The 24,030-nt window shown below is 45.0% G+C and overlaps 1 protein-coding gene across 2 annotated transcripts in view; it reads left to right on the forward strand.

Moving 5' to 3' along the window:
* CEBPZOS (CEBPZ opposite strand) overlaps positions 1–22,802 on the forward strand; it is a 29,631-nt gene extending 6,829 nt beyond the window's left edge. The window contains exons 2-5 of one of the 2 annotated variants that reach the window (XM_044290002.1): positions 9,892–10,051; positions 18,704–18,748; positions 20,809–20,890; positions 22,567–22,802. In XM_044290002.1, the coding sequence (XP_044145937.1) occupies positions 9,892–10,051; positions 18,704–18,748; positions 20,809–20,890; position 22,567 (288 nt within the window). In that variant the 3' untranslated portion in view covers positions 22,568–22,802. The remainder of the gene's footprint in view (positions 1–9,891; positions 10,052–18,703; positions 18,749–20,808; positions 20,891–22,566) is intronic. The other variant, XM_044290003.1, reaches the window with a different exon arrangement.
* The last annotated feature ends 1,228 nt before the right edge of the window (positions 22,803–24,030 follow it).

Below are 24,030 nucleotides of genomic sequence, written 5' to 3' on the forward strand. Positions count from 1 at the left end.
TGGTCAGGAAATGGCCAGTATCCCTGATATAGGAGGGGGCCGTGGTCGCATGGATCCGCAATACCCTATCCAAAAAAATGGATATGGGATTGAAGATGGAGCCCCTGCCCGACACAATGGGTCGGCCAGGAGGATCCATTAAACTCTTATGGATCTTTGGTAGAACATATATTACAGGGGTAATCGGGTGGCTGACATGTAAAAAATTATATAGTTCATCATCGATGACTCCTTGACTAAGTGCCTCATCCAATAATACCCCTATAACACATGCTATATCAAACTTCGGATCCTTGTTCAATATCTCATAGACATCAACGTCCCCTACCTGTCGTATGATCTCATTAATATATTTACAGGTATCCATAACGACCACGGCACCCCCCTTGTCAGCTGGTTTGATGGTTAATTTTTTATTCCGTTCCAGCTCAGACAAAGCCCGTCTCTCAACATGGGACAGATTATGCCTGAACTGGTCAGTGCTGTCCTCCCTCAATTGGTCAATTCGTTTCCTGACAAAGCTGATATATGTTTCGACCACATGGTTATTTTGCGGCGGCGAGAAATGACTTTTGTTACGTAGGTCAAAATCTTTACACATAAGTGTATCAGTGGATACTATTGGTTGACACTTGGATGTATCAATGTCTCTCATTGAGAAAAAGGCTTTCAGCCTAAGACGTCTAAAGAACTTTTGTAGGTCCAGTTCGAGTTCGAACCAATCACGTGGGGTAGTAGGGCAAAATGTGGTGCACATGTTGAGGATGGAGGCCATGCCGGCTTCAGTAAGTAACAATTTGTACAGATTTATTCCATTACAATGATTAGCTTTGTTGATGTAATGTGGGGCGTGTTTTTTATTATGGGGGGTATTTATATGCCTACCAACACTGATGTTATTAGGCTTGACAAAGACTGGTGAACAGTCGAAACGTTGCCATTTGTGTCTGGAGGTACAAATAAAGAAGTTTTTTGATACTGCTACATGCTGCCGGAGCCATCCTTTCTTATACACGTATTCCAAGGCCTGATGGATCAAGGGCCTACGGCTAGGCTGCTGCATTGATCAACGCATTATCTTGAGACCGTAAGGTGCTGCTTCTACATTTTTTCACGTTTATCTATTGTTGATCCGGGAGGCGTGCACCAGGGGGTTGAAAATCGTGGAGTTATATACACCATGGAGGGTCCCCCAGGTCCAAATAAGAACATGGATACCTCGTCAAGACACATGTATGTTTATACTGATGAGGACATTCAGCGACTCATTAATGTCGATGGAGGTGATGTAACCTTTTTAAGTTCCCCCTCGGTTGATATCTTGAAACGTAAAGCTGAACAAGATCTGAAGAGATTAAATACCATGGAGTTACATCTAATAACTCTGAGAGAGTATTATAAACAGCAAAGAATACCAAGGGGCCTTAGATCTAATCTTCGCCCGAATTTATTTCCTACTAATGGCGACTTTTGCAAAGCTTTTGAAGCAATAAATAATCAATACTCTTTCGAGTTGATGCTACTTAATATAGATTTTCTACAGAAAGAAGTCGACAACCTGAAGCTAATTACAACCGGTTTGGAAACCCAGATTCGGGACCTGATGAGTGGCGAGGAGTTTACAACCTACAAAGAAAAGATGACTCAACATGTTATGCGACATAAATCCGAGGTTGAACACATTAAAAGGGATAAGTGGCACAGAGACTTGGATGATTACCAATCTGGCAAAGTATATAATTGGCAAACGTCTCAATCACAAAGATTCAACAGACGGAGACGTGGGAAACGCTTTGATCAAGGCAAGTTTGGCTTCAGCACTGGTGAGTCCGATTCTGCTGATGAGTCAGGTGCGTCCAATAATTTTTTAGGCCATGGCCGAAAAAGAGGCGAGGGCGATACAGACGGGGTGGTAGGAGACACCATCGATCCAGCAAGGGCCCTTCCCCCTATCCCCATGGAAGCCTCCTCCCATCCACAGGGGAGGATAACGAGACGCGGGCTACGGAAATGAACTTGGTTGTGAATATTTCATCCTTACATCTGGATGATATACAAACCAAGGTATTGAGCCGGGGCCTGACATTTTGCCCTACTACCCCACGTGATTGGTTCGAACTCGAACTGGACCTACAAAAGTTCTTTAGACGTCTTAGGCTGAAAGCCTTTTTCTCAATGAGAGACATTGATACATCCAAGTGTCAACCAATAGTATCCACTGATACACTTATGTGTAAAGATTTTGACCTACGTAACAAAAGTCATTTCTCGCCGCCGCAAAATAACCATGTGGTCGAAACATATATCAGCTTTGTCAGGAAACGAATTGACCAATTGAGGGAGGACAGCACTGACCAGTTCAGGCATAATCTGTCCCATGTTGAGAGACGGGCTTTGTCTGAGCTGGAACGGAATAAAAAATTAACCATCAAACCAGCTGACAAGGGGGGTGCCGTGGTCGTTATGGATACCTGTAAATATATTAATGAGATCATACGACAGGTAGGGGACGTTGATGTCTATGAGATATTGAACAAGGATCCGAAGTTTGATATAGCATGTGTTATAGGGGTATTATTGGATGAGGCACTTAGTCAAGGAGTCATCGATGATGAACTATATAATTTTTTACATGTCAGCCACCCGATTACCCCTGTAATATATGTTCTACCAAAGATCCATAAGAGTTTAATGGATCCTCCTGGCCGACCCATTGTGTCGGGCAGGGGCTCCATCTTCAATCCCATATCCATTTTTTTGGATAGGGTATTGCGGATCCATGCGACCACGGCCCCCTCCTATATCAGGGATACTGGCCATTTCCTGACCAAGCTGAACGCACTAGTTTTGCCTGAGAAATTTTTACTTGTAAGTTTTGATGTTGTATCGTTGTACACATCCATCGACCACTCTTATGGTTTAAGTGTCGTCGGTGTGGCCCTTGCCAGCACAGAGCTCTCTCCTGGGGCATGCCGGTTGATCCTCGCCCTCCTGGAGGTGGTCCTGAGGAGAAATTACTTTCTCTTTGGGGACACCTTCTACCAACAAAAGCGTGGTGTGGCGATGGGGTCCAATATGGCCCCTACCTACGCTAACATCTTCATGGCGGAGGTCGAGGATCGGCTTGTATATCGCTCCACATTTTTTGAGAGGGTTCTGTGCTGGTGGCGCTACATCGACGACATTTTCCTGATCTGGACAGGCACTATACCTGAACTGGAGGATTTCCATGTGCACCTGAACTCTGGGGTCCGGGACCTGCAGTTCACCATGATGCAATCTGCCCGTGAGCTGCAGTTCCTCGACGTCCGGGTTCAGGTGCACAATGGAAGGATCCGCACTGATCTATTCCAGAAACCCACAGATAGGAACACCCTACTTATGTATGATAGTAATCACCCTCAGACCATGGTGAATTCTCTTCCGTGGAGCCAACTCCTCAGGGTACGTCGGATCGTATCCGATGATACCCAGTTTGATTACAGAATAGATGAGATGTGCATGAAATTTGCAAAAAGAGGCTACCCTAACCAGTTGATCAACCGCACCAAACATAGGATTATATCCATGAATCGTGGATCTACATTGGTGAGAAAACCACCGAAACAAGAGACTGCCCGTATCCCTTTTGTGTCCATCTTTGGGGGTGACAGCCGCAATATTGCTGCCATCTTACGTCAGGATTGGCAGATCCTTCAGAAAGGATTGCCAACAGTCAAAGAGTTTTCTGTCCCCCCTATGATGGCATATAAACGGACCCGTAACTTACGTGACAGACTAGTTAAAGCGGACATAGGGGGTAAGGATCTAGACAAACAGAAAAGACTGGCACCACTTAGGAATGGTAATTTCCCTTGCCTCTCCTGCTGCAACTGCAGTTGCATCATGAGAGGTGATGGTTTTACTCATCCCTATAGTGGCAAACGGTTTAAGATCAAGGGACACTTTACATGCAAATCCACAGACGTGGTTTACATGATACAGTGTCCATGTAGCCTTATATATGTGGGTGAAACCACAATGGAACTGAGGGAAAGAATTAATAAGCATAAGAGCACTATCAGAACAGGAGCCATTGACAAACCGGTTGCCAAGCACTTTATTGATTGTAAACATGCTATTAATCAACTAAGATTTCGAGTAATTGACAGCGTTGGGTATCTGAGAAGGGGTGGTGACAGGAAGGTGATTCTGAGGAAAAAGGAGCTTAAGTGGATCCATACCCTCAGATCCCTTCAACCTTATGGGTTAAATTTAGAGTTTAACGTTACATCCATCGACTGATGTGGGTCGTTTGATAGTCCTCTTCAGTATAGGGACTAGGGCTGCAACGATTAATCGATGTAATCGATTATATTCGATAACTGGATTCGTTGTCGACGAATCCAGTTATCGAATAATCGCCGATTCGTTGCTATTCGGGCGGGCGGGCGGTCGCTGCATCTTTATTTTACCTTTTTACAATGACGCTCCCGCTCCTGTAACAGCCAGGCAGAGCGGACGGCGGCGTAACGTCACTCACTCACGTGACACGCCTGCTCCGCCTCCTTCATTCATGAAGTAGGCGGAGCGGGCGCGTCACGTGATTGAGTGACGTTACGCCGCCGTCCGCTCTGCCTGGCTGTTACAGGAGCGGGAGCGTCATTGTAAAAAGGTAAAATAAAGATGCAAGCATCGGGGCCGGGGCTGTTAGGGGGTAGGGGGTAGGGGGGATCTGTCTATGGCACTGCTATGGGAAGGGGGATCTGTCTATGGCACTGCTATGGGGAGGGGGGAGGATCTGTCTATGGCACTGCTATGGGGAGGGGGGTCTGTGTATAGCACTGCTATGGGGAGGAGGGGGGGTCTGTGTATGGCACTGCTATGGGAAGGGGGATCTGTGCACTGTTATGCCCATAACAGTGCACATATCCCCCTCTCCATAACTACGCCGTCCACAGATCCCCCTCTCCATAACTGCGCCACCCACAGATCCCCCTCTCCATAACTGCGCCACCCACAGATCCCCCTCTCCATAACTGCGCCACCCACAGATCCCCCTCTCCATAACTACGCCGTCCACAGATCCCCCTCTCCATAACTGCGCCACCCACAGATCCCCCATAATAGTGTGGTCCACAGATCCCCCATAATAGTGTGGTCCACAGATCCCCCATAATAGTGTGGTCCACAGATCCCCCATAATAGTGTGGTCCACAGATCCCCCATAATAGTGTCGCCCACAGATCCCCCATAATAGTGTCGCCCACAGATCCCCCATAATAGTGTCGCCCACAGATCCCCCATAATAGTGTCGCCCACAGATCCCCCATAATAGTGTCGCCCACAGATCCCCCATAATAGTGTCGCCCACAGATCCCCCATAATAGTGTCGCCCACAGATCCCCCATAATAGTGTCGCCCACAGATCCCCCATAATAGTGTCGCCCACAGATCCCCCATAATAGTGTCGCCCACAGATCCCCCATAATAGTGTCGCCCACAGATCCCCCATAATAGTGTCGCCCACAGATCCCCCATAATAGTGTCGCCCACAGATCCCCCATAATAGTGTCGCCCACAGATCCCCCATAAGTGTCGCCCACAGATCCCCCATAAGTGTCGCCCACAGATCCCCCATAAGTGTCGCCCACAGATCCCCCATAAGTGTCGCCCACAGATCCCCCATAAGTGTCGCCCACAGATCCCCCATAAGTGTCGCCCACAGATCCCCCATAAGTGTCGCCCACAGATCCCCCATAAGTGTCGCCCACAGATCCCCCATAAGTGTCGCCCACAGATCCCCCATAAGTGTCGCCCACAGATCCCCCATAAGTGTCGCCCACAGATCCCCCATAAGTGTCGCCCACAGATCCCCCATAAGTGTCGCCCACAGATCCCCCATAAGTGTCGCCCACAGATCCCCCATAAGTGTCGCCCACAGATCCCCCATAATAGTGTCGCCCACAGATCCCCCATAATAGTGTCGCCCACAATTTGTTTTAATATGGCCTTTGAACATAATTTTTCAAGTAAGATCATATAAACCTCTGTTTTGTAATTTTGTCGTTTTTCCCGATTAATCGATTAATCGAAGAAATTAATCGGCAACTAATCGATTATTCAAATAATCGTTAGCTGCAGCCCTAATAGGGACATCATTAATTAATTGTTCACAATTAATTTTTTATAAGTGATACAACATCCCTAACATAGAGATTGCTATAATTGTATGATATAATGCCTTGTATTGTCTGATGGGTGTTATTTTGGAAAATGCACTACACATAACGATTGTGATATGCGAAGCTGGATATGGTCTCCACCTCCGTTGGATATGTGCATCAGCTAGGGAGAATGTGGCGATCATCATTGTGATTTTGATCTGACAATATTCATTCAGCCACCTATGTGCATTGATTGGGTTCATGTTATCATATGGATCATGCACATTACTTTAGGCCAGGTTGCGCAGGACACGGCGTCTGGGGTTACCATGGCTCCGGTACTTGTACTGTATCTCCAATGGCTGCGCCACCCATGTGACCCATGAGATTGACGCACGGTTGTGCGCACCATGTGGGGTGTCACGTGAGCGTCGCGCTGAGGATGACGACAGTGCTTCCTTCTGGCTGCCTATTGGTTGGGGACGTCAGTTCCGGCCGTAGCCATGGTGACTGATGACACTTCCGGCATGTGTAGCCGGTGAGCCGCGGCTGCGCAGTGGAGAAAACAACACGCTGTGGTGCACATGTTGAGGATGGAGGCCATGCCGGCTTCAGTAAGTAACAATTTGTACAGATTTATTCCATTACAATGATTAGCTTTGTTGATGTAATGTGGGGCGTGTTTTTTATTATGGGGGGTATTTATATGCCTACCAACACTGATGTTATTAGGCTTGACAAAGACTGGTGAACAGTCGAAACGTTGCCATTTGTGTCTGGAGGTACAAATAAAGAAGTTTTTTGATACTGCTACATGCTGCCGGAGCCATCCTTTCTTATACAAGCACTCTGTGTGCTGTCCGCATCCGTTGCTCCGTTCCGTGGCCCCGCAAAAATTATGAGGCATGTCCTATTCTTGTCCATTTTGAGGACAAGAATAGGCATTTCTATAATGGGCCTCCTGTTCCGTTCCACAAATTGCGGAAGGCTCACGGGCGGTATCCATTTTTTGCAGATCCTCAATTTGCGGACTGCAAAAAACATCACGGTGGTGTGAACGAGCCCTAAGGGCTTGTTAACACGACCGTGCCTTGTTTTGCGGTCCGCAAATTGCTGATCTGCAAAACATGGATGCCGCCCGTGTGCCTTCCGCAATTTGCGGAACAGAACGGACGACCCTTTATAGAAATGCCTATTCTTGTCCGCAAAACGGACAATAATAGGACATGACATAATTTTTGCGGGGCCACGGAACGGAGCAACGGATGCGGACAGCACACAGAGTGCTGTCCGCATATTTTGCGGCCCCATTGAAGTGAATGGGTCCACACCCAAGCCTCAAAAGATGCGGCTCGGATGTGGAACCAAACCACAGTAGTGTGAATGAGCCCTAATAAAAATACGTCTAGTCTAATAATTTATTAATAGCTGTGCGACTTTTAATAAATACTCAGCAAAAGAAAGACAGACGAATGAGATACACCAGTCTAATTTTATGGCCCAAAACAGGCTAGCTTAATAAATGGGCCCCACTGTGTTTTAATGACTCAGGCTCCTGAAAAGCAGTTTTCTCACATTACTTTAGAAGTTTGGGGCTAGGTGACTTTTTATAATCTGATGGTCGGGATCTTACTGTAAAGTGTAGGTCCACTTTATAACACTTTTAGGGCTCATTCAGATGACCGTTTGAATGGGTCCGCTTCCCATTCATTTCAATGGGGCTGCAAAAGATGCGGACAGCACACTGTGTGCTATCCGCATCCGTAGTTCCGTTCAGCGGCCCAGCAAAAAATATATTTTATATTTCTGTTCTCATAGCAGTATAAGGACTTATTTTTTGTGGAATAATTTGTACTTTCTAATGGCAGCATTTAATATTGCATGTGAAGTAGCGGGGAATAAACAAGTTATTAACATGAACGTCTAGTTCAGGCTCATTACTTACAAGTAACGCCTTCCTCGATCTCCGTCCGGAGGAGACGTGCCTGCCCACCGTAAAGAAGCCTTGTTGTAAGACGGCTAAGTATAGGACAGGTTCTATAATTGCGGACAGCACACAGATGATATCAGTGTGATGTCCATTTTATTTATTTTTTTGTGGACCCATACAGGCCAAAAATACAGACATGTGCATGAGGCCTGAGGATGGGGCTAGACCTAGAAATTTTGTTGCAAGATCCTTGTGATCTCTAGAATAGCGCGACAATCCGTACTCGTAGGGATAAATGACATCTCCTGTGTATTGCAAAATGCTAATTATTTATGTGTGATCTTTTCTTTAATTATGACATGTTGGGGTTTGGTCACAATGTTAGAAAGTGTCCCATGGGGAAACATGGAAGTGTTGTGGTATTAATGTCCCTTCCGTGACACAGTGCCCTGCAGACGAGCGATCCGGGGTCTTAGCAAACGCCTCCTTTTCGGCTTGCACTACGCTGAGACTGTGCTGGAGTGATAAATTGCTCTAGCAAACTCTAGGTGTAGCCCTAGCTTTAGGCCTCATGCGCACAACCGTATTTTTGGTGGAATTTTGGAGGATTGCACACAGACCCATTCACTTCCATGGGGCCGCAAAAATGCGGACAACACAGGGATGTCATCTGCATGCTGTCCACTTCCATGTGGCCATGCCGCAAATGATAGAGCGTGTGCTTTTCGAGTCTGTTTTGCTGACCAGGATAGGCATTTCAACAATGTGGCCCACGGAAAGTGCGGGATACACACGGCCAGTGTCCGCAATTTGATGTGTGCATTTGAAACTACACCCATATTCAGTAGCCAAAGGGCTCATGCACATGAACGTATTTTCTTTCCGCTTCTGTTCCGTTTTTTTTTTTTTTTTGCGGACCGTATGCGGAACCATTCACTTCAATGGTGCTGTAGAAAATACTGAAGTTACTACGTCTGCATTCCGTTTCCGTTTGTCCGCATGGTTATTCCGCAAAAAAGTAGCGCACGTCGTATTAGGCCTCTTGCACACGACCGTATAGCTTTTTCAGTATTTTGTTGTCCGCAAAAAACGGATTTGTGTGCATTTAGTTTTTTGCGGAACGGAACAGCTGGCCCTTGATAAAACAGTACTATCCTTGTCCTTTATGCGGACAATAATAGGACATGTTCTATCTTTGAACGGAAATACGGAAACCATACGGAGTACCATCCGTTTTTTTTCCAAACCATTGAAATGAATTATTTCAATTAGTCTGTATACGGAACGCAAAAAATGGAACGTAAATAGAAAAAAAAAACGTTTGTGTGCAAGAGGCCTTATTGTCCGCAAATCACAATCCGAGGTCCCATTAAATTCAATGGGTCCGCAAAAAATATGGAACGCACACGGAACACATCCGTATTTTGCGGATCCATACTGTAGAAAGGCTATGCCCAGCCCATATTGCTCATGTGTTTGGTGATTAATAAGTTACTGTTTCTGTATACGATCCGCAAAAAAACAGATCAAATCCGGAAACCATACGGATATGTTTTGTGCAATAACTGAACGGAAGAGGACTTAAATCAGAGAAAAAAAACCCTCAGATATTGAACAATGGATCCGTTAAAAAACGGACCGCAAAACAACAACGGTCATGTGCATGAGCTCAAAGTCTGTAGCATTTTTCTGATAAAACTGAGGTATTGCAATTTAAGTGGTCATTGTTTTCCAGGGTTGTCAGGTTTTGGGTGGGTTCTTACCCTTGCTAGACATGGTGCCACTACTCACCATCAACCTCTTTATTGTCAACAGGTGAAATTTAACAGCAAGCTTTTCAAGGGTGTGCTAGCACTTGAATTGGCCGGCGTCATTGGGGCGTACCTGCTGTACTTCAGAATGGATTCAAGCCAAGGTCAAGTTCTTACAGCTCTGCACCATTTTACAGATGGATATCCCACACCTGCCTGTGCAGGTCCTATTTAATGGGGATTTCTAGTTTTGTGGCATATTCATGTGACAAAATTGCTTGAAGGTTGTGACATCTCCAGTGCCGTGGTATAATAATGACCTATCCTCAGGTCATTAATGTTTGAAGGGATCATGGCACACGTGCGTGCATGGCATCCTCGTCAATGCTTAACTGTACACCATAAGTGCCACGACCCCTTAAAACAACTGATTGATGGGGTCGCCGGTGGTTTGGAACCACGCTAATCTGATATTGATGACCTATTCTGATAAAGCATGGTCAAGGCTATAAAGGGTCATCTTCCCCAAGCCCTATTACGTGCTGTTCTACGTGAATAGTGCTGCTGCCCCTGACTCTGGATCACTGATATATAATGTTCATATCCCCCTGCTCTGAAATTCATTGAGAGGACGCGTGAGTATCCTGGACGCATTTCTGAGGTAATTCATCAAACTGGTGTAAAGTAGAACTGGCTTAGTTGCCCATAGCAACCAGATTCCTCCCTTCATTTTCCAAAGGAACTGTCAAAAATGAAAGGTGTCAACTAAGCCAGTTCTACTTTACACCAGTTTGATAAATGGCCCCATAAATGCATCCAGAATGAGTCTCTCAATATATTCCGGGTACACCAGTTTGATAAATGAGCCCAAAAATGCGTCCAGGATGAGTCTCAATATATTCCAGTGAACATGAGTGAGCATGGGCATATACAGTACAGACCAAAAGTTTGGACACACCTTCTCATTTACCTTCTTTATAAGGCAAGAAATCCCACTTATTAAACCTGACAGGGCACACCTGTGAAGTGAAAACCATTTCAGGTGACTACCTCTTGAAGCTCATCAAGAGAATGCCAAGAGTGTGCAAAGCAGTAATCAAAGCAAACGGTGGCTACTTTGAAGAACCTAGAATATGACATATTTTCAGTTGTTTCACACTTTTTTGTTATGTATACAATTCCACATGTGTTAATTCTAAGTTTTGATGCCTTCAGTGTTAATCTACAATTTTTATAGTCATGAAAATAAAGAAAACTCTTTTAATGAGAAGGTGTGTCCAAACTTTTGGTCTGTACTGTACATCAGTGATCTGGAGTTGGGGGCAACAGTACTATTCATGTAGTACTGCACTTATTAGGGCTTGGGGACTGGACAGGTACTCTTTAAACTAGTTACACTGCCTGGTAGGGTTAACCTCCTCCCGTCACACTAACGCCGAAAGGCGTCAATGCTGCGGCGCTCCCAGGTCACACTAACGCCGATTGGCGTCATCTCGCGTGAGCCGAGATTTCCTGTGAACGCGCGCTCACAGGAGCGCGCGTTCACAGGATTGCGCAGTTCACAAGTTCATCTGCAGCCTGCCGGCCGCGATCATTGGCTGGCAGGCTGTGGATTTTTGAATCGTCCAATGAAATGGTTATGTCAGACGCTATTTTGAAAATAGCGTCTGATATAACTCCTGCCTGGTCCTCTGGTGGTCCCTTTTGCTTGGATCGACCACCAGAGGACACAGGCAGCTCTGTAAGTAGCATCAAATCACCACACTACACATTAGATATTACCCTGTCATTTATTTAACCCCTTATTTAGCACCTGATCGCCCATATTAGACTCCCTGATCACCCTGATCACCCCCTTATCCACCCCCCTGTCATTGATCACCCCCCCGTTAGGGTCCCTTATCACCGCCAGGTAGTTAGCTACTTGCTAGGTAGTTTAGCGCCCAGCCCACCACACCGCAGTCACTGATTAGTCGCTGATTAGCGTCATCGCTGTCACTAATCAGCACTAGTACTATATAGTATCTGTAAGTGATCAATACTGATCGCAATCAGATCTATATAAGTACATTAGGGTCACCTTAGGTTCTACAAAAGACGAAGTGTTCGCCCGATCAGGCCTGATCTTGTGCGCACACTTGCGTTCAGTCCGCCCCACCGCAGTGACAGAATTTTTTTTTTTCTGATCACTGCAAAAACCGTAAAATCGCTGCGCCGCTATAAAAGATCACTTTTGAGCTTTTTGGATCTTTATTAGCGATCGCAGCTTTACTTCGCAAGCACTCCTTTTTACTAGGTAGGTTTGCTCTTTTTCCTGGGTAGTCTCAGAGGAATACCCCCTAAATTTAGTGAACCCAAAATGTCAAACAAGGGGTATTCCGCTGAAGAGGCCTACAGGATTCTGACCGTGATGGATGAAAGCGATGGGGACGCCTTATCCGCTGAATCCAGTGGTTCAGAATATGAACCTGTAGACAGCAGTGGCACTCTAACGGCTAGTGAGGATGACGAGGTAGAGGTCCCTGCTACGGCCAGACGTACCCGATCCCATGTAAGAGTTCTGCCTACCCTGCATGATGATCCTCATTTGCAGCAGAGTGGTGCTAGCGCTGATCTTGTTTATGGTGCGGCATACACCAGCAGCGCAGCACAGCCTGGACCTTCTACCAGCACTGCCGTAGTCCCTGGTGAAGTGGCGAGCACCAGAAGGGCAGTTCCAGCTGGTACGGTGGCACGTGCAATAACTCCCCCGTCGCAGCCACCGCGTTCACAGGCCCGTAGAACCCTTAGTCTCCCAGAGGTGCTGGCAAATCCTAATTGGCAATCCCCTGATTCCGCCGCACCCGTATTGCCCCCTTTCACCGCCCAGTCTGGAGTTCGCGTGGAGACGGCTCATTTAGGATCGGCCCTTCAGTTTTTTGAGCTGTTCTTCACCACGGATCTCTATGACCTAGTTGTGGCTGAAACCAACCGCTACGCCACACAGTTTATTACCGCCAATCCGGAAAGCTACTATGCCCAGCCTTTCCGGTGGAAACCAGTCACTGTTTCCGAGTTTAAATTTTTTTTGGGCCTTATCCTCAGCATGGGTCTAACAAAGGGCTTTATGCATTTCGCGGACAATAGCACCTGTCATCCAAGAGGCCACCCTGCTTATGACCGGCTCCACAAAATTCGGCCCCTCATAGACCATTTGTCATCCAGATTTGCAGATGCGTATACCCCTAATCAAAACATCTGCATAGACGAGTCCCTAGTACATTTTACCGGGCGCCTTGGCATAAAACAGTACATCCCCAGCAAGCGCGCCCGGTATGGGGTCAAACTGTATAAGCTCTGTGAAAGGGCCACAGGCTATACATATCGTTTTAGGGTCTATGAGGGAAAAGACTCAAAACTGGAGCCGGTCGGATGTCCTGACTACCTGGGGAGCAGTGGCAAGATTGTCTGGGACTTGGTGTCACCCTTATTCCACAAGGGGTACCACTTATACGTGGACAATTTTTACTCAAGCGTGGCCCTCTTTCGGCACTTACATATAGTCGGAATTCAATGCTGTGGTACCGCGCGACCTAGTCGCCGGGGCTTTCCCCAACGGCTCGTTAGTACCCGACCTGCACGGGGGGAGAGGGCTGCCTTGTGTGACCAAGAACTGCTCGCGGTGAAGTGGAGGGACAAGAGGGACGTTTACCTTCTGTCCACCATTCACGCAGACACGACTGTACAAATTGAAAGGGCAACTGGTGTCATTGTGAAACCCCTCTCTGTCCACGACTATAACCTTCACATGGGAGGGGTGGACTTCAATGACCAGATGTTGGCTCCCTATTTAGTTTCCCGCAGAACCAGACGCTGGTATAAGAAGGTGTCTGTTTATTTGATCCAATTGGCGATGTACAATAGTTTTGTTCTCTACAGTAAGGCTGGGAGAACAGGATCCTTCCTAAAATTCCAGGAAGAGATCATTTCGGAAATCCTGTATCCAGGAGGGTCCGTGCCCCAAGGCCCTGATGTAGTGAGCCGGCTACATGGCAGACACTTCCCATCTGTCTATCCTGGTACCCCAACTCAACGTTCCACAAGAAAAAGATGTCGTGTCTGTAGCAGGGGTGGAATAAGGCGTGACACCACCTTTTTTTGTCCTGACTGTCCTGACCAGCCTGCCCTATGCATAGGGGAGTGTTTCCGCAAGTTCCACACTCAGGTACACTATTAGCATAGGGATTGCGTACACAGGACAGGCACACAGGGGTCTTAGGGCCCTTTCACACAGAGCTGCCACAAACCTCTCCTTTCACCTGGGACAAAGTGCATAATGCACTTCGCCACATGTTTGGGCGATTTGCGCTTTGCACATTGTCCCATGGGGAAGGAGAGGTTTGTCCTATAAAGGTAAAAAAAAAGAAAAAATCACCGGTAAGCAAAAAAGTTATTGTTCTGTTTCAAAAGTTTAGAAAAGTTAATGTTCTCTAAAGTTAATGTTAATAAAAATTATTGCGTTGCGGCCTGGTTTTTTCTTTTTTGTTTTTTTGTTTTTTTACCTTCCAGGTGGACCAAGCGATCAAGCAGCTGCAGCACTGATGTGCATTCTGACAGAAGCATTGCGCTGCTGTCAGATTACACGCAAGTCGGTGTATGCGGCGCTGCAAGACGAGATTTCTACTCTGCAGTAACAGATACGTTTGCCGAAGCATACGAGCTGAGGAGGAGGCGGCGTTCCTATGCTTTGGCAAACACTTTGTATGTAAAAAAAAAATAAAAAATCCCGGCAATGATTTATTCATCCACATCGATTGATGTGAATGGAGAAATCTGGTTTGCCAGGGCATACGAGCTAAGTGGGTATGGATGTAGGGCGGAGCTCCTATGTCCTGGCAGACGCCTTTCCCCTCCATTTTTTTTTTTTGGCAGAGATTTTTTCATGCACATTGATCGATGCGAATGAAGAAATCTGTGCCGTTCATTTTTTTCTTTCAGCCCAGAGGCTGAACGGAAAAAAAAATCTCATTACCTGTATGCTCAATATAAGGAGAATAGCAGAAACTCCTAATGCTGGCCATACATGTAATGATTGCGGAGACCCTCAAATGCCAGGGCAGTACAAACACCCCACAACTGACCCCATTTTGGAAAGAAGACACCCCAAGGTATTCGCTGAGGAGCATATTGAGTCCATGAAAGATTTAAATTTTTGTCCCAAGTTAGCGGAAAGTGAGACTTTGTGAGAAAAAAAAAATCAATTTTTGCTAAATTATGCCCAAAAATTTTTTTTCTATGAACTCGCCAGGCCCCTCATTGAATACCTTGGGGTGTCTTCTTTCCAAAGTGGGGTCACATGTGGGGTATTTATACTGCCCTGGCTTTTTAGGGGCCCTAAAGAGCCAGAAGAAGTCTGGGATCCAAATGTCTAAAAATGCCCTCCTAAAAGGAATTTGGGCCGCTTTGCGCATCTAGGCTGCAAAAAAGTGTCACACATCTGGTATCGCCGTACTCAGGAGAAGTTGCGGAATGTGTTTTGGGGTGTTATTTTACATATACCCATGCTGGGTGAGAGAAATATCTTGGTCAAATGCCAACTTTGTATAAAACAAATGGGAAAAGTTGTCTTTTGCCAAGATATTTCTCTCACCCAGCATGGTTATATGTAAAATGGCACCCTAAAACACATTCCCCAACTTCTCCTGAGTACGGCGATACCAGATGTGTGACACTTTTTTGCAGCCAAGGTGGCCAAAGGGGCACATATTCCAAAGTGCACCTTTCGGATTTCGCAGGCCATTTTTTACACATTTTGATTGCAAAGTACTTCTCACACATTTGGGCCCCTAAATTGCCAGGACAGTATAACTACGCCACAAGTGACCCCATTTTGGAAAGAAGACACCCCAAAGTATTCCATGAGGGGCATGGCGAGTTCCTAGAATGTTTTATTTTTTGTCGCAAGTTAGTGGAATATGAGACTTTGAAAGAAAAGAAAAAAAATCATCATTTTCCGCTAACTTGTGACAAAAAATAAAAAATTCTAGGAACTCGCCGTGCCCTCACGGAATACCTTGGGGTGTCTTCTTTCCAAAATGGGGTCACTTGTGGCGTAGTTATACTGCCCTGGCAATTTAGGGGCCCAAATGTGTAAGAAGTACCTTCCAATCAAAATGTGTAAAAAATGACCGGTGAAATCCGAAAGGTGCTCTTTGGAATATGTGCCCCTTTGCCCACCTTGGCTGCAAAAAAGTGTCACACATCTGGTATCGCCGTACTCAGGAGAAGTTGGGGAATGTGTTTTGGGGTGTCATTTTACATATACCCATGCTGGGTGAGAGAAATATCTTGGCAAAAGACAACTTTTCCCATTTGTTTTATACAAAGTTGGCATTTGACCAAGATATTTCTCTCACCCAGCATGGGTATATGTAAAATAACACCCCAAAACACATTCCGCAACTTCTCCTGAGTACGGCGATACCAGATGTGTGACACTTTTTTGCAGCCAAGGTGGGCAAAGGGGCACATATTCCAAAGAGCACCTTTCGGATTTCACCGGTCATTTTTTACACATTTTGATTGGAAGGTACTTCTTACACATTTGGGCCCCTAAATTGCCAGGGCAGTATAACTACGCCACAAGTGACCCCATTTTGGAAATAAGACACCCCAAGGTATTCCGTGAGGGGCATGGCGAGTTCCTAGAATTTTTTATTTTTTGTCGCAAGTTAGTGGAATATGAGACATAGTAAGAAAAAAAAAAATTAAAACAAATTCATCTTTTTCTGCTAACTTGTGACAAAAAATAAAAAGTTCTATGAACTCACTATGCCCATCAGCGAATACCTTACGGTGTCTACTTTCCGAAATGGGGTCATTTGTGGGGTTTTTCTACTGTCTGGCCATTGTAGAACCTCAGGAATCATGACAGGTGCTCAGAAAGTCAGAGCTGCTTCAAAAAGCGGAAATTCACATTTTTGTACCATAGTTTGTAAACGCTATAACTTTGACCCAAACCATTTTTTTTTTTACCCAAACATTTTTTTTTTATTAAAGACATGTAGAACAATAAATTTAGTGAAAAATGTATATATGGATGTTTTTTTTTTGCAAAATTTTACAACTGAAAGTGAAAAATGTCATTTTTTTGCAAAAAAATCGTTAAATTTCGATTAATAACAAAAAAAGTAAAAATGTCAGCAGCAATGAAATACCACCAAATGAAAGCTCTATTAGTGAGAAGAAAAGGAGGTAAAATTAATTTGGGTGGTAAGTTGCATGACCGAGCAATAAACCGCTAAAGTTGTGGAGTGCCGATTTGTAAAAAAAGGGCCTGGTCACTAGGGGGGTATAAACCTGTGGTCCTTAAGTGGTTAATACTGCTGATTTGTAATGATCCCGTCTTTCCAAGAAAAAAGTTTTATCCTTTATGCAAATAAGGGCCTCAGTGCACCAAGGGGCGGGGCCACCCCTTCTGTTCTCCTTAGCCTTTCAATGCTGTCCATGGCCCTTGGTGCGCTAAATACCTCATTTGCATAAATACCATTTTTTTCTTGGGGATGCCATAACCGATTTTTACAATTGGGTGTCATTTTAATCAGCAGGGTCGACCCTTCAGGTGCTCTTTAAAAGTAGACTGTATATAGCCCAACTATGTATTGGCTACAGAAGAGCAGATGCACTCTGTAAGAATTCTCTGGTGCTGTGCCATCAATAATGCTATATATGAAGCCGCGAACTACCATCAATCACACTGGTGCCACCATTTTGACTGCTGTCCTTACTGTGGCATGCTGTATCTGCTTTATACCAGATATAATGGGACCTGTCAGCCAGAGTCCCATTGTTGACTCATTGTTACATAGAACATTATTATTTAGAACCGCTTGGGGACTGATTTTACTTTTGAGGGCCAATTTTCTTTTGTGAACCTTGGAGTAGTGTTGGTAGGTCGGACACTCCTAGATAGATTCATCACTAAATTAAGTCTTCTCCATTTGGCGTACAGGTTTTTGCCGTAGTTTGTTGGTGTCTCACTACCTAAGGCCTCTTGCGCACACCCGTGTTTTTTTTTTTTTTGTTTTTTTTTTTCGTTTACGTTCTGTTTTTGCGTACCGTATACGGAACCATTCATTTCAATGGATCCGCAAAAAAACAAAACAAACCAAAGGTACTCCGTACATCTTCCGTTTCAGTTTTTCCGTTCCGTTCAAAGATAGAACATGTCCTATTATTGTCCGCATAACGGACAAGGATAGTACTGTTCTATCAGGGGCCAGCTCCTTCCGTTCCGCAAAAAATGGAATGCACACGGACGTCATCGATATTTTTTTGCGGACTGCAAAATACTGAAAAAGCCATATGGTCATGTGAAAGAGGCCTAATGTACCTCATCAGCAGTCCAAAGGATTTTGTGTTCTGTGATTAAACTCTGCCGTGTTTTTATGGGTTTTTTCTTGAGATTACAGATTTGATGCCATCTCCTGCAGATGTAAGGTCTCATGCACACGAACTTTTTTTTCTTTCCGTGTCCGTTCCGTGTCTTTTTTTTTGCACACTATATTTTAATGGGTCAGTTTCTGTATGTTCGTATTTCCGTTCCACAAAAAATAGAACATGTCCTATTATTGTCCTCATTACAGACAAGTATAGTACTGTTCTATCAGGGACCAGCTGTTCCATTCCTCAAAATACGGAATGCACATGGACGTCATCTGTATTTTTTGCGGACTGCAAAATACATAGTCGTGTGCATGAGGCCTAACAGTAAGAATATAAGTTGATATAAGTGCTATATGACTGAACTAATGTCTTCATGTTCTCGTGGTAGGGACAAGTAGTAGGAGTCTTCGTACGTTTTCCTTCTAATTAATCTTGTGCTCGCTTTCCATCAGATTTCCGGCATACAATGAACAGGAGATTTCCCTCAGTTTTAGAAGGTAATAATGAATTATCATTTCTTCTGAAGTATTATCCAGTAAATATAAATCTATTTGGATATCTAATACTTGTACTTCGTCTTATAAGGAACTGTAGGTGACCCTGAGCTTAAAGGGGTTGGCCACTATATCAGTACTCTACACAGCATTGTTGGAGGCAGAGTAAAAAAAAAAATTCCAAATATACTTTGTTTAAAAAAAATCTGTCTGGTAATCTTTTTATTTACCCTTCTAATTTCAGGATGGCCGGCGGCAGCGCTGCTGATCCTACTCCCACCCCGATCTGTTTTAGGATGGCCGAGCGGTTAGCAGCAGAGTGTCAGCTATAATATACAACTCACACTCTACTTGAAACGGCTGACATTGGTGTTGGCACCGATGTCGGCCGTTTAACCCCTTCCATGCTGTGGTCCATAGGGACCACTGTATGTAAGGGGTTAAGAGATGGAGGGAGCTCCCTCCCTCTCCCATCTGGCTGCTGCTGCTGTGCTGTGGCAGTGGCAAGATGCTTGATAGGTTAACAGAGGGAGGGAGCTCCCCTATGGGGCGCTGCGCTGCTGTGGCAGTGTCCCGATGGTTACCACAGGCATCCGGTTTGCCTTGGTATAGCTGATCAGGCTCCTGCTAAAGGCAGGAGCCTGATCAGGCTTAGGCCTCTTGCACATGTCCGTGTGTGCCCTGTGGCCGTGCTGCGCCCCGCAATGCACAAAGACCAATGGTGGGGCAGCCGCAGTGGATCGCCTTGACCCATAAAGGGTAATATCGAATGATCCAAAAATCATATGTACCCGAAAAATGGTACCAATAAAAACATCAACGCTTCCAGCAAAAAATGACCCCATGCACAAGATGATTGGTAGAAAAAAATAAGAAAGTATAGTTTAGAAAATGGTGACACAGAAAAAACAAGATTTGTTTTGTTTGGCCAGGGATGTCATGTAACCACTCCTCGGAAGATGCTTGCTGTGATGCATGCTGGGATTCTTACTTTCACTTTGAAGCTGCTCGGCCCACACAGCCGATAGGAGAATGCTGTGCTGAACACATTGGAAAAATTATATGTACACAGTATATCTGTATATCTCTCATGATACAAATACCTTGTGGCTTTAGTTATTATCTGGGACCCTTTATTTTTATTTTTTATGCGTATGGTAGCCAACCCCTTTAATTTAGTTCATCAGTCAATGGGAAATAATAAACTTTGAGGGACGAATTTGGCTGCAGAAAATCTGCATTAGATACATGTGGATGTAAAATCCATGCATGTCAATTTCTGTACAGATTCCACATAGATCTTTTTTTAAAAGGAGCGGCGCCCAGACATACTACGAAGTGCAGGGGGACCCCTGGGCGGCGTTCTGCCCGCTTTGCTGCTGTAAAAGTGGGGGCTTTTTTTTTACCACAGTGCCAGGAAAACCTTCTGCACATATTTGTGGATGTACCCAAAGGTGCTGCACAGGATTAGATACATATGGTTGCTTTCTTTCAGAAAATGTGCCACATCCATGGGTGGTGCCTGGTATTACAGTTCAGCACCATTGAATTGTGGACAGATGTGTCTGTGTTTTTCTAGTTTAGGACAGCACCTTTAAAGGCAGTATTCCCATATAGGACACTTATGGCATTTCCACATGATCTCCCTCTGGGATCTATTCCTATCTCCAAAACAGGGTCCTGTCACACCTGGATGGGAACGGAGAGAAGACCGCGCATGCGCAGCTCTCTCAGTTAATTCACTGCATTAAGTCACGCTGTATGATAGATTTGGCGCTTCCTAGACATGACAATTTCACACTAGTATTTTGCACAAAAATGTTGGTGGATTTTAAAACTCTGTGCTCCTTTTTAACAAACTGTTCAAAACTGTCTAATGAGGCACCAAAATTGTCTAAAATAAATCTGATGTAAGGTCTATGCCAGGTTTTTAGTGCCAATGGGGTGAGAATTCTAGTGCATTTAGCTTAGTAAATCACATTAACCACATTGTAATATGATAGAACTGAAATCTGGCACTTGTAACAGATGTTATTAATGTTTATACTCTGGTTTGTTAACAGTTTACTATAAATCTAATGAATGGGCTGGCATACATGGAATCCGGGAGCGAGATGCACTTGCCTGGGAGACAAGGAAGAACTGGTAAATTTCATACCTATCTACCCTGTATATAGTCCCCGGTTTTGTCATTTGTGATAAAGAATAATTTTGGATGCTGCTCAGGAACTGAGGTAGGTAGCCACATGCTGATTATTCCCATTGAATGGAGTGAATCTGCTGCACATTAAAGTGCAAATTTGCAATAGAATTCAGACTGTAAGACTCCAATTTAAAATGCTGAATTTCTGTGTTGTATTTTTTAGCCTGAAAAACCCATTGTTTGAACATACCCTAAGCTATTATTATTTTACATTCTGTTATTGAGATGGTGGTTTTACAGTATAGATATTGTGGACCTGTCATGCTCTGTGCCCGCTGCCATTCTGCTATCTGGGCCAGGCACGAGTGCCGCATCAATCACATAGCTTCTGCCTGGGGCCAGCTGCCAGACTCCTGTGTTCCATGCTGCCTAGCTGCTAGGTCTCCTCGTGTGTGTGTGTGTGTATTAGTTTCTAATGAGCTAATCAACTCTCCTATATATGCTAGGCTGTTTGTTCCACCATTTGCCTGTGCAATCTCTTAGATCTTCCTCAGGTCTTTTCTAGCTTGCTAGAACCTGCACAATAACTAGAATCCATTTGTCTGCCTGTGTACCGACTTCTGTCTCTCTGCTGCTTGACCTGACCCATGCCTGTTCACCGTACTGACCCGGAGCCGCGTGCCCTGAATTTTGGACTGGTTTAGGCTAGTTTCACACTAGCATTCGGCTGTCCGCTCGTGAGCTCCGTTTGAAGGGGCTCACGAGCGGACCCGAACGCTTCCGTCCAGCCCTGATGCAGTCTGAATGGATGCGGATCCGCTCAGAATGCATCAGTCTGGCGGCGTTCAGCCTCCGCTCCGCTCAGCAGGCGGACACCTGAACGCTGCTTGCAGCGTTCGAGTGTCCGCCTGGCCGTGCGGATCCGTCCAGACTTACAATGTAAGTCAATGGGGACGGATCCGTTTGAAGATGCCACAATATGGCTCAATCTTCAAACGGATCCGTCCCCCATTGACTTTCAATGTAAAAGTCTGGACGGATCCGCACGGCCAGGCGGACACTCGAACGCTGCAAGCAGCGTTCAGGTGTCCGCCTGCTGAGCGGAGCGGAGGCTGAACGCCGCCAGACTGATGCATTCTGAGCGGATCCGCATCCATTCAGACTGCATCAGGGCTGGACGGAAGCGTTCGGGTCCGCTCGTGAGCCCCTTCAAACGGAGCTCACGAGCGGACAGCCGAATGCTAGTGTGAAACTAGCCTAAACCAGTCCAAAATTCAGGGCACGCGGCTCAGGCTAATTTCACACTTAGCTTTTTTTTGCCAATATAATGCAGACGGATCCGTTCTGAACGGAGCCACCGTCTGCATTAATATGATCGGATCGGATCCGTTCAGAACGGATCCGATCGAACGCTAGTGTGAAAGTAGCCTTACTGATTTGCACAAACTCTGCCTGTCTATGAGTATTGCCTGGTCCCTTGGTGCTTTGCTCTTGTGTCTCTGACTCCCGTGGGTTAGCAGCCAACCACTCCGATTGGTTGGCACAGTGGATCCACACAGCCATAATAGGACCATTTATTTGGATTAAAAATTCTGATATTTTTGGTTTATCTTACATGTAGCTAAGTGGTAGAAAAAATGTTCAATTTACATATATATGTATTTTTTCTTTTCTGCAGACATGCACCACCAAACCATCTAATATCTGCACGGACATCAAAATACATATCCTGCAGAGATTTATCTTCTTTGGCGTTTCACCTCATGGACTCTATCGTGAACCTGGAAGTTGTTGCTATTGTAAAGATATAATTGAGATTTCCAATTGTAATCATCAAGATCTGGAAGATAGTTATTGTATCAGGCCGAAGTGGCATTTTTGTAAATTACATTATTTTTAACATGCGTCTATGGATTTTTCTATTTAGCTGATGTTCTTCTGTACCCCTTGTATGGGAAATGGAAATGCAGCTCTCAATCATTAGCAGGTCTCAATGCAACCTTATCCACACAGGACAGTATTCAATTGAAAAAGTCCAAAACACTTCAGGGTACATTTATCAAACTGGTGTAAAGTAGAACTAGCTCAGTTGCCCATAGCAACCAATCAGATTCCACCTTTCATTTTGGACAGCTCCTTTGGAAAATGAAAGGAGGACTCTGGTTGCTATGGGCAACTAAGCCAGTTCTACTTTACACCAGTTTGATAAATGACCCCCTTCATTTCTGCTCATTGTCCCAACATGAATGCATAGATATCTGAATACATTTCTTTAAAGCCTCATGCACATAATCGTATCCATTTTGTGATCCGCAAAATACGAATACCGTCCATGCGCATGCCGCATTTTTCTACTAGAACTGGCTATTTATGTCCGCAAAACAGACAGAATAGGCCATGTCCTGTAATTTGCGGAACAGCCACATGGATTTGAACAGCCCACAGAAGACATCTTTTTTTTTGTGAACCCATAGAAATTAATAGGTCTGTGTGCGATCCGCAAAAAAAAAATGCGTATCGGACGTGGACCAAAATTACAGTAGTGTGCATGAGGCCTAAGTTATTGCCAGTGGCTGTAAATATAGGTCCTAACTTGCTGATTGATTAGGCCGAGTTGATACACACCATGGCTGTTGTATGCGCCGAATCTCTATTAGCGGGTGGTGCACATGCTCTTCTACATGTGACAGCTGCGCTTTATAAACCCAGACTTTAGATGTGTTTAGAAATTTATTTTGATGGGTTTTTTTTGTGATGCTCCCGCCCTCTTTATATTATTCCAATAGATTTTCGGTTAGGTAATGAGACAAGAATCAGCAATAGTCGCAAGCAGCATTTTCTCCATAAGAACCTTAGAGGTGTGACGAGTGACACGGTAGACAAAAACATCTCTATCTGTTGTCAGGACCAGTGTGGGTCCTAGCATCTATACCCTATTCTTTGTGGTTATAATACATCCTATTGACATATCCATAAAACATTTTCATGGCAAAAGCAATTTAAGAATTAAAGTACACAGATACCTTCGACCTCAGGCAGGTTCTGCACGATAGGTAAATCAAGACTTAGGCCTGTTTCACACGAGCGGATGCCGTGCGTGACATCCGCTCCGTGAATGAAGGCTAAGACCCGATGCGGACAG

Source organism: Bufo gargarizans, chromosome 4 (genome assembly GCF_014858855.1).
Source record: "Bufo gargarizans isolate SCDJY-AF-19 chromosome 4, ASM1485885v1, whole genome shotgun sequence".
In the NCBI taxonomy this organism is placed as follows: Eukaryota; Metazoa; Chordata; class Amphibia; order Anura; family Bufonidae; genus Bufo; species Bufo gargarizans.